General features: G+C 39.3%; 1 protein-coding gene across 2 annotated transcripts in view; it reads left to right on the plus strand.

The window, feature by feature from the left end:
• LOC124120010 (slit homolog 2 protein-like) overlaps positions 1-8,460 on the plus strand; it is a 30,006-nt gene extending 21,546 nt beyond the window's left edge. Inside the window, exons 2-3 of one of the 2 annotated variants that reach the window (XR_007219765.1) lie at positions 2,568-7,011; positions 7,297-8,460. Coding sequence is in view for 1 of the 2 variants with exons in the window: in XM_046482733.2 (XP_046338689.2) it covers positions 2,568-5,255 (2,688 nt within the window). In the remaining variant the exon portion in view is untranslated. Of the gene's footprint in view, positions 1-2,567 lie in introns of both variants that reach the window. The other variant, XM_046482733.2, reaches the window with a different exon arrangement.
• Positions 8,461-12,270: the final 3,810 nt, after the last annotated feature.

The raw sequence follows: 12,270 nt of genomic DNA on the forward strand, positions 1-12,270 counted from the left end.
ATAATGTAATCTCCGTTTTTACATTCATGTTGTTTGATATCTCAAAATCTGCCTGAATGCTTTAGGAACTTTCAAAAAAATCCACAATTAATGTAGGTATAACATGATGTCTAAAAATTTAGTAATTGTGATCCCACTCCAATCCTGTTAAGGAAACAACAAATGCATACAAACATATTTGTAAAATTACTACATGTATGAGAACACTAACGTTCTCGTACACCAGTTTGTTTTATTTGAACGCATGATTCGTTTTAGAATCTTACGTAAATGTATGTGTCCAATATGGCGGACAAAATGGCCTCCAAGATGGCCACCAATACAGGAAAATGACAATATTTCATCTTCACTTCGGAATGTATGAGAAAGTTAAATGTCAAAATTTAGGTTTCGACCAGGAACTCCATCTATCGTGTTATTGTCATATATAAGATAATTATCGCCTATGTTATGTACTATAATTGCTGATCATATTGACTTACTTTGAAGTGTCAATGTGAAGCACTTATGTGCAACTGCTTCAATATTGTAAGTAACTTATTACTAAATCCATTATTTTTCTCCAATGCAGTAAGATAAAGTTAGTCTCTGCCACCACTGCCACTGTCATTAAAGCCTTCAGGTTCATATGACATATGGGGCGGTCGGGTAGCCTAGTGGTTAAAGCGTGCGCTCGTCACGTCGGAGACCCGGGTTCGATTCCCGACATGGGTACAATGTGTGAAGCCCATTTCTGGTGTCCCCCGCCGTGATATTGCTGGAATATTGCTAAAAGCGGCGTAAAACCTTACTCACTCACTCACTCATATGACATATGATCTGTCACTGCAGATCAGATGAGTAATATATCTGCAGCAATAGTGTCGTCTGAAACATGGCTCTCAACATGTGTTGCTTGAAAACATCTTATATAGGTGGAACATTGTAGCTGCCTTGTCATTGTTGGAGGCCTGGACATAGCCTTGGTCATCCAGGGTGTTCAAAAGTATAGCAGGAGGTCGAATGCTCCAGCAGAGTTAAGGGACATTTCTAGGGGGCTCAATCCAAAATGACAACTCATCATGTGTCAGCAATGTCGAGAAAGCTGTCTTCTTTGAATTTATAACCAGACATCACTTTAAGAATATCACGTTTCACAATGTTCTTCTAGATCACAATTACCAGCGTGCAACTGCCTTTCACGATTCACTTACAAATAAATAACAGAGAATACCCAGTCTAGATTAACTCAGCTCAGTGCAATTACGGTATTGAAGCTTGAGTCCAAAGCAGTATATCGTTAAGTTACACAAAAATGTGAGTTCAAATAATTGTCATAAGATCTTATCCTTTTATCTCGGCTAATATTTAGCCATCTAATATGATATCTGACTTGATATTAGAGGTTGGCACACTCGACCGACCCACCCACCCCTCTCCCTTACCCTCTTAACCATTTAAACAGTTTTGGTACTTGGTGCATCTTGCTCTGAGATGCTCACAATACGACAACATCAACACCAAGCAATAGCTTAGACGTGTCCGTTCTGTACATTTCTACAATCATTGCTCGACTCTTGCTTGATGCTGTATATATCAAAGTAAAGTGATGAAATATTCAGATAATCACTTTTTTAATGTCTAAATGTGTTTTGATTGGACATCGCCCAACAGTTGACATTTCTCTTCTGACTCTTCTAGACGTACCTCGTGTTGACTCGAGAGCGGGAAGGGGTAATTAATGAATGACTGCAATAACTATATTCCACATTTTTCATGAACATGTTATGTTCAAAGCATGTTGATATCTTTGGATATTGAGCCCCTGACATGTGTTACATGTCCTTAACGTGTAGAGTTAAAACACAGACAGCTTTTGTTCCCTTCAGCGACATAAATCCAAAGCCTGTTTACAGCTAAGTATATTTAAAACCAACTTTATACTATCACACATTATTACATCTATAAATGTGGTAACATCTTATAGACACGACCCTTAAAATTCAGAATATCAGCAGAAAGCAGAACAAAATATTTATTAAAAAGTTTGGGGGACTATATTTGATTTTCTCTATTTTCTCCATTTTAAAAACAGAAAATTGCATTTTGACCCCAAAACAGTATGTGCCACCAAAACATTTGACCACAACCACCATTTTCTAGTCTGTTGGATACAAAAAGATAAGGAAAACCTAAGTTTGCTTTGTTCTACTTTGGGGTTGGGTATGTCGGCAGTTTGAGGGTCTGGCCACTACTTTATAAAGGATATGAACAATGTTAATTTGTTTGTTGACTTTTTTAAATGACATTGACATTGTGCTCTAAAAATGAAACTTCCATTCACATTGTACGTTTAATTCACTCATAACGAACACACTGTGGGTGTGGTGATTCAATAAAAACTTTGGGTATGGGAAAATAGATGGTACGGAAAAAGTCTAAATTAGTACAAGCAGCCACATACATATACGTCGCCATGTGAGTGAAAGGATCTTGAGGGCGACGATAATTCCACGTCACTTCACCTCACTGAACATAACATGTATATCATTTGTAACCTGCTTGTATGTCTTGATGTCACATTCCAGATCGTTCCCCAAGGCATGATGAGATTTACATGCGTATCTCTCCTGATGTGGATAGTATCCGGAAATACAGAACCATATTTATGTCCAGACAGATGCACGTGCAGTGCTTCGACTATCACATGTTCGGGTCTCACACTCTTCCCAGACATCCGCTCCGATTCTGCTGTTACTGTGACAATCACCAGCTCTACCCTTCCACTACCAACCACCGCCTTCAGAACACTGCCAAAACTGACCCAGATTAGTTTGGGTAATGTGAACATCACAAGAATAGAAAGACGTGCCTTCAAGGATATATCGGGAGGTACTGTGCTGCTGAATAATGTCTCCATCTTGGCAATTGAAGAGGAAGCATTCTACAACTTGAATAGAACAAGGGTTGATATTTCTAACTTTGAGATGGACGTGCTGCCCTCCAGAACATTTCACAATGTGTCCTCATCCTCCTTTACTTTATCACATGGACGAGTCACAACAGTCCAGTCACAAGCTTTCAGCAATATGGATGTTTCATTCCTTAAGATACACAATGTCAACATCACGACCCTTCAGCCTCACGCCTTTCAGAATGTCACAGCGTCCTACTTTTACATTTATAATTCAAACATCTCGACGATCGGTTCAAACTCTTTCGGTAATCTTACAGCATCCTTCCTGAATATATACAACGTAAGCATCATCTCTATCCAACCTTATGCCTTCAACAACATGACTGTCTCTCAGGTGAAACTGTACAATGCTAACATCACCTCTATCCAGCAATATGCCTTCAACAACATGTCTGCATCCCACATGACAATCAACAATGCTTACATTGACAGTCTTCAGTTTCGAGCTTTCAACAACGTGACTGTATCACATATGAGTATGTTCAATGTTAATATCACCACTATCCAGCCCTATGCCTTTCATAATATGACTGTCGCATACATGAACATATACAATGCGACCATCACTACCATCCAACCCTATGCCTTCAACAACATGACTGTCTCTCACATGAAACTGTACAATGCAAACATCACCACCATCCAGTCTCAAGCCTTCAGCAATCTCACCATCTCATTCCTCAACATCTTCAGTGTCAACATTACCACCATCCAGCCACACGGCTTTGGAGAGAACTTAACTGCCTCCTTCTTCAACTTCTACAACAGCACCATCACCACTCTCCACGACTACGCCTTTAACAACAAAAGCAGCGCCGTTGTTCGCGCATTCGTGTACAACATGGTCGTCACTGAAGGCGGGTGTCAAGCTCTAAACGGGGTAGGGAGGATCAGGAACGTTACCTTTCTTAGAAAATGTGGTGGTATTGATGAAACAAATGATGGTAGCAGACAGTGCCCAGACAGATGCACGTGCAGTGCTTCGACTGTCACATGTTCGGGTCTCACACTCTTCCCAGACATCCGCTCCGATTCTGCTGTTAGTGTGACAATCACCAACTCTACCCTTCCACTACCAACCACCGCCTTCAGAACACTGCCAAAACTGACCCAGATTAGTTTGGGTAATGTGAACATCACAAGAATAGAAAGACGTGCCTTCAAGGATATATCGGGAGGTGCTGTGCTGCTGAATACTGTCTCCATCTTGGCAATTGAAGAGGAAGCATTCTACAACTTGAATAGAACAAGGGTGGTTATTTCTAACTTTGAGGTGGACGTGCTGCCCTCCAGAACATTTCACAATGTGTCCTCATCCTCCTTTTCTCTATCACATGGACGAGTCACAACAGTCCAGTCACAAGCCTTCAGCCGTATGGATGTTTCATTCCTGAAGATACACAATGTCAACATCACGACCCTTCAGCCTCACGCCTTTCAGAATGTCACAGCATCCTACTTTTACATTTATAATTCAAACATCGCGACGATCGGTTCAAACTCTTTCGGTAACCTTACAGCATCCTTCCTGAATATATACAACGTAAGCATCATCTCTATCCAACCTTATGCCTTCAACAACATGACAGTCTCTCACATGAAACTGTACAATGCTAACATCACCTCTATCCAGCAATATGCCTTCAACAACATGTCTGCATCCCACATGACAATCAACAATGCTTACATTGACAGTCTTCAGTTTCGAGCATTCAACAACGTGACTGTAGCACATATGAGTATGTTCAATGTTAATATCACCACTATCCAGCCCTATGCCTTTCATAATATGACTGTCGCACACATGAACATATACAATGCGACCATCACTACCATCCAACCGTATGCCTTCAACAACATGACTGTCTCTCACATGAAACTGTACAATGCTAACATCACCACCATCCAGTCTCAAGCCTTCAGCAATCTCACCATCTCATTCCTCAACATCTTCAGTGTCAACATTACCACCATCCAGCCACACGGCTTTGGAGAGAACTTAACTGCCTCCTTCTTCAACTTCTACAACAGCACCATCACCACTCTCCACGACTACGCCTTTAACAACAAAAGCAGCGCCGTTGTTCGCGCATTCGTGTACAACATGGTCGTCACTGAAGGCGGGTGTCAAGCTCTAAACGGGGTAGGGAGGACCAGGAACGTTACCTTTCTTAGAAAATGTAACAGCAGTTTAGAAGTGGAAGTCATACCTCAAAATGGTGGCATTGCGCAAGTCACGTATTTCTATGACCTTGGATTTTTCTTTACATTAGTAACTGGTCTATTGATGTTGCAGTAGCTTCAATACGTCAAGGTCAAGTCAAACACCCTCGTCTGTTGGTAGCTGAGCAGATGATGGACCCAATGACCAGTGAAATCAACCTCCTGTAGGTATATCAAACAATGACTAATTGCTGTCAAACAGTGTGTAAGAGTGGTCATATCTCATTAGTTATACAGTTCATTAAGGCCTGCTTCTTCCACCACTGTCAAACCCTGTGGAGAAAAACTCTAAACCTTGGACACAAGCGTCTGAACAAGAAAGACCCACAAGTGAGTCTACCCGTGAAGAATAGGTCGAATAGGTCTCCAGCAACCCATGCTTGCTGTAACAGGTGACTATACTTGTCGTAAGAAGCGACTAACGGGATCGGGTGGTCAGGCTCGCTGAGTTGGTTGATGCATGTCATCGAATCCCATTTGAGTACATCGATACTCATGATGTCAATCACTTGATTTTCTGGTCTGGACTCGATTATTTACAGACCGCCGTCATATAGCTGGAATATTGCTGAGTTAAGCAATAAACAAACAAACGAGTGAGGCAGTGGGTTAGAAGAGCTTATGTTCTGGCACTGCGTCCCCAGCATCTTGTCTAAAACACCAGATGTTGACTACGTCGTGGACTTCAGAGATTACATCGTGAACCCATGGGTTGATTACGAAGCGAGATTTCCCTTGCCGAAACCAAACTTTAGAGCTGCACCACCGAACCACAAAATAATCTACTTAGAAATTAAAAACAGCCTTGCTCGACTAAAAGACCCTCTCCAACAAGGCACATAAGACTCAACTCGAGTACCTGGATGCTGTTGGCCACCTACCTCGCCTTTGGTCGACTGAGAATGAACAACATGAACAAACCAAGTTTACAAAGTGAACAACATTAATGCTTCATGTACAGTATATTTAGGTATGTTTTCTTGCAAATGTACACTATGCAACATAATAAAATGATAATAGTCCTCCGTAGGAACGGTCATTTGTACAACATGAAAACGAATAAGTTTAATCTTCAAATTGGACTTTTTTCATTGACTGGATTATCCCAATAGGATTCTGAGGTAACAATCAGTTTATTGCTGTGCACTCAACTATAAATTGTGTTGTTTTAATCTGTCTAACTAATGGGTGTCTAACAAACGGGTGTCCAACTAAAGGGTGTCTAACTAATGGGTGTATAACTAATGGGTGTCTAACTAATGGGTGTAAAACTAATGGATGTCTATAACTGATGGGTGTCTATAACTACTTGATGTCTTACAAATGGGTGTCCAACTAAAGTGTGTCCAACTAATGGGTGTCTAAATCATGGGTGTCTAACTAATGGGTGTATAACTAATGGATGTCTATAACTGATGGGTGTCTTTAACTAATTGGTGTCTAACAAATGGGTGTCCAACCTAAGGGTGTCTAACTAATGGGTGTCTAAAACATGGGTGTCTTACTAATGGGTGCATAACTAATGGAAATCTATAACTAATTGGTGTCTAACTAATGGGTGTCGAACTTAAGGGTGTCTAACTAATGGGTGTCTAAATCATGGGTGTCCAACTAATGGGTGCATAACTAATGGAAATCTATAACTTATGGGTGTCCAACTAATGGATGTCTATATGTAATGGGTATCAAACTTATGAGTGTCTAACTTATGGGTGTCCATGTAATGAGAGTCTAACTAATGGGTATCACACTAAAGGGTGTCTAACTTGTGGATGTCCATGTAATGAGAGTCTAACTAACGGGTATCAAACTATTGGGTGTCTAACTTATGGGTGTCCATGTAATGAGAGTCTAACTAACGGGTATCAAACTTATGGGTGTCTAACTTATGGATGTCCATGTAATGAGAGTCTAACTAATGGGTATCAAACTTAAGGGTGTCTAACTTATGGGTGTCCATGTAATGAGAGTCTAACTAATGGGTATCAAACTTATGGGTGTCTAACTAACGGGTATCAAACTTAAGGGTGTCTAACTTATGGGTGTCCATGTAATGAGAGTCTAACTTATGGGTGTCCAACTTATGGGTGTCCATGTAATGAGAGTCTAACTAATAGGTATCACACTTAAGGGTGTCTAACTTATGGGTGTCCATGGAATGAGAGTCTAACTTATGGGTGTCCAACTTATGGGTGTCCATGTAATGAGAGTCTAACTAATGGGTGTCTAACTTATGAGTGTCTAACTTATGGGTGTCTAACTAATTGATGGAGGCCACCGTCAGAGTTTGTAGTATCTCCAATTGTTTCTGAGCCTCATAATGACACATTGCAGGCTTCCGGTTCCTATATATAATCACAGCAGCCCATGTAAACAGAGCCATGTAAACAGAGCTCGATATGAAATAATATATTTCGCATAACATATATTAACAGGGCTAGTTTTATTCACGAAGTATATTCTTTTCGCAAAACCCTTTATACGGCGGTGGTAAAGGGGCGACAGGGAGAACTTAGTAATTTATCAGACACTGTTTTCGAAAAAAATATATAAATTGCAAGTAATAAAAATAAAACATGTATATAATAAATAGAAAATTAAATGTGTTTTCTCAAATACCACTTTTATCTCATCTCGTGAAGTGGGGAGAGTCTAATATTTTCACGAGTGACTGCGTCACTCGTGAAAATATGAGACTCTCCCCACTTCACTTGATGAGATAAAAGTGGTATTTGAGAAAACACATTAAATATCATCAATCTATAGTATAATGGACGTACACATGCTCATTGGCACTTCACAATGGTTCTGCAAATTCATAAAGTGAAGTACGACCAAGCCTCGCAAGATCTTGTATGGGCTGATAAACATCTTCACTGGCGCTTTCACCCTGTGGGCACTTTCAGGATCGTTTCATATCGTTAAATCATGACATTAACGTTTTGCATTGTTTACATAACTAGACATATTTACAACTGTATTAAATACTATTAATTGTTGGTTATGTTCACGTTTGTTTCTGTTGTCAAAATGTATATATGATGTTATGATATGTAACCAGGTGAGCTTTCTTGATGTGTCACGCCTTTCGCAGTTCGAGCATTTTTGTCTTCAAGTTAGTTTTCGAGTAGTTTTTATTACCCAGCATTGAATTTCTTTGTGGTAATAATAAATAAACATAACAACAAAAAAACAATCAGCATCTGTGGCTGACACATTCATTCACCCTTATGTAGTCTCGTTTGTATGCTATCATTACAATAAAACAATTATTAAACGTTTATATTATTATTAACATACTGATATATTATGTATATATAACACTGCAAGTAAGCAAGTTGATATTCCTTTCGAAGTGTTGACCAACAATGCGATTCACATTTTGGGGTTTTGTTTGTTTGTTGTTTAACGCCCAGTCAGCAAAATTCCAGCTATATGACGGCGGTCTGTAAATAATCGAGTCTGGACCAGACAGTCCAGTACTTGGCATCATGGACATCGATCTACGCAATTGTGATAGTATGTCATGCATCAACCAATTCAGCAAACCTGACCACACGATCCAGTTAGTCGTCTCTTATAACAAGCATGGGTTGTTGAAGACCAATTCTCACACAGAATCATCACGGGAAGTAGTGGAAGTGTTTTGGCATTCATAATACAAGATCATGTTTCTTGTAGTCATTAATCTAAAATGTGAAGCAGCTGTTTTATCTTTTCGGACCCTTCCCTGTACCAACATCAAATTTTCATCTTCATCAATCTTCTATCACCTTTCGAAGCGCAGATTTTCGAGAACGCATGTTGGCATAGCAGGTAACTCAAAAGCCACTCTATTGAAGCAGATCTTGACAAACAGTAATCTCCACTCCTTATCCCGTTCAGCGATTCGAAACAACTGATGGAACAAAACGGACCGCCTCCGTGGACTAGTCTAGTGGTAGAGCGTCCGCCCGGAGAGCGGAAGGTCCGGGGTTCAAGTGAGTGAGTTGGGGTTAACGCCGCTTTTAACAGTATTCCAGTTATATCGCGATGTGTCAGCTTAATGTGGGAGGAAAGCCCGAAGTGATGCAGGTCTCAGACGTTAACCACTTCGCTGAAACCCACGAGGTCGGGTATGATGCTGACAACCCTAGAAACATAATCGGGGCGAACCGGGATTCGAACCCACAACCATAGGTTTCTGGCGTGCCCAAGGGACGCAAATCTGCACAGCAAATCGCGGCGCCTTGGACGACTGGGTTAGTTCAAAAATATACCCTCATTTTTCTCACAGTGAAAGTAGGAAGCTCACGGTAAGTGTGAAAATGTCATGCCGTTATGAGGCCTTCGGTTTCCGAGCTAAACAGGCCTGAGTTATCCCCCTTAGATTATGATGTAATTGGTGCCAATTTAACTTGGTCCCTGTCTTGTCACAACGCAAAGGATATTAAGTACCAGTTTATGGTGATACAACATGGCATCCGATATATTGCCTGATCCGAAGAAGTTCCCTTGACCCTTCAAGAAATCGCAAAACCATTCGCTTATGAACCAACAGAGCAAGTTCCGTGGTTTGGAAACGATGAAAATCAAGTTGAAACAAGAGAAGACCCACATCACCTGATGTGTCACCCGACCCCGATTCCATGTCTACATTATTAGGCCTACCAGTGACAAGGTGGTAAGAATAACACTTTGATGTGTGTATACCTAAATTACCTATATGCTCATTACGACATTTCAGAAGCGGAAACAGACAGACAGACTGACAGACAGACAGACAGACAGACAGACAGACAGTTTATTCAGTAATTTAGGCATCAAGGCCCATAGTACAATGCAGATTGGATATTAACATTTGTCACGTGATGTACATGATTAGATTTTAAATCTAGTTACACATTCCTCATTTTAAAGACATATTTTAAGAATACAGAAACAGCATGGATCATATCAGGATTTTCAGAGTTTAGCAGATTTATCATTAACTGACGGTCTTTAAAAATACCTTGCAACATGGGGAGAAATTTATATCTTAAATGGGAATACGTTTCACATATAAGCAAGACATGGTAATTGACTTATGAAATTCCGATAATGAGTTGAATTCGCTTGAAATTGATGCATAATCGTTTCAGGCTAAGAATGGCGCAGGCTTTGAAGCCAGACAGATCATGTATATGTCGGGTCTCCGCAATGAAGCGTACATTCGAAGCTATAACAGAGAATGCTCGACTTACCAAAAGAAATCACTGAGCTCCACACTGTCGTGTATTGCTTCGGGAAATCCAACCGCACCGCCTCAAGCGGTAATCCCCGTCATCAGCAGCCGTAGTAAGACTCAAACACACACCCAAGGTTCACGGAACGTTAATAGCAATCCATTTTCAGCATCAGCCGGGTCTGGACTTCTTTCCAACGCAAACATTACTAGGTGCAACTTTCATTTCAAGCGAAAGACATTGCCGTAGCCGGGTAAAAATCTCAAAACCGGCAAAATTTCTGATTATCAACTTGCCAAAATAAGAGTGTCCTTTATATAATTTTTCTCTTGATATTAGAGAATATGATACTTAAGAAGTACTTTCGAGATCAATGCAGTGCATTGATGTGTTTAATTAATAAGAAAATAATTAATGAATTAGCCTTATCCGCTTGGACATTCAACTCCGTTATGGGTCACAAAATGGAAAGTAATTTAAATAGCGCTACGTTAAATATAAAATCATATTCAACAATTACTTTAAATGTGAATACAATTCAATGTTAATACAAATGGAAACTGGCTAAATAAAATGTATGACTGGACAGTTGTAAGTGCTCCCTCAATATTTCAAAAGTTTGTTTAGACAACAAAGTCATTTACATTAAAGACGGTATCCAAAATATGGTATTTTTCATCTTTTGTCACAACATATATTATCATTAATCCTAATCTAAAGTTAAAACTCATAAAAACAACAAAGTTTTTCGGCAATTGTCAAAAGAAGTCATCTATTAAAAAAATCCTGACGTAACAGAGTTGAGTTTGTTGTAACGGAGTTGTAACTCATATATTTTGTTATTGCTATATAGCATACAATAGCAACCTTTTCATCCCTGTTGATGTTCAACCCTTTGTATAGACGTTGAAATAAATAAGCACAAAACTGCTTATAATGCCATTTTAGATCACTATATTTTAGTTACAAAATTCACAATTGTAATGATCAAATTCCCTATCAATCATTACATTAACACTGTCACAAAATATGCTGTTTATACATGCATAATGACAGGCTTTCTGCAGCCAAAACACCATAGCCAGTCACTCCCATCAATGTGAAAAACAACAGTTCAGAGTAGTGTGAGTGACCATTTTAAAGAAAAATTCTTATAACTGACTGTGGACAAATTATTTGTATAGGGTATAGGTATAGGGTTAAAAAAAATTAAAAAATCTATGTACTGGCAAAAACTATCGCAATTGTGCAGATGTACAATTTTTTTCCCTCTGTTGCGCTGTACAGCATTACAGAGTTGAGTGTAACGGAGTTGAGAAACCTTACTATATATGGCACATATCCCACGATGCTTTGCTTTTTGTGGAAATTAAAATACTCATTGCTAGCATGGTCTTACAAACCAAATTTATCTTGGAAAAGTGTAGTAAATTAGAATGAGCTATAGATATACAGACAGTGTAACAGAGTTGAGGCTTAGGAAACATACTGTACTTACCAGAGACATCTTGATGTCATTGGCTTGTACATTGTACATACATGTGACATCTATATATCACCAGCAGATGATCTTCATAGACATGTTGCCAAAAGAGGAAGCGTATGAGAGTTATCTCCCATAGCGCAGTTATTTTTGAGTTTTGTTGTAACGGAGTTGAGTGCTTTTGAGTGACATCTTTTTTTCCTAATTTATTTTTGTAAAATTAGGTTTTAGATAGTAATGATAGGATACATGTAATTAATGTTCATCCGAGAGTCTGAAAAACAAAATTTGTTACATTTTTGTAATATTTTGATATAGTTTACGTATTATGTTTTAATCTGGTCCAGCTGAGGGACAGCCATGTTTTAAATAAGTCCAGGAAAGTATTTGCTTATAAACAGACA

The sequence above is a fragment of the Haliotis rufescens genome, unplaced genomic scaffold (assembly GCF_023055435.1).
Source record: "Haliotis rufescens isolate VD_foot unplaced genomic scaffold, xgHalRufe1.0.p SCAF_91, whole genome shotgun sequence".
Classification (NCBI taxonomy): domain Eukaryota; kingdom Metazoa; phylum Mollusca; class Gastropoda; order Lepetellida; family Haliotidae; genus Haliotis; species Haliotis rufescens.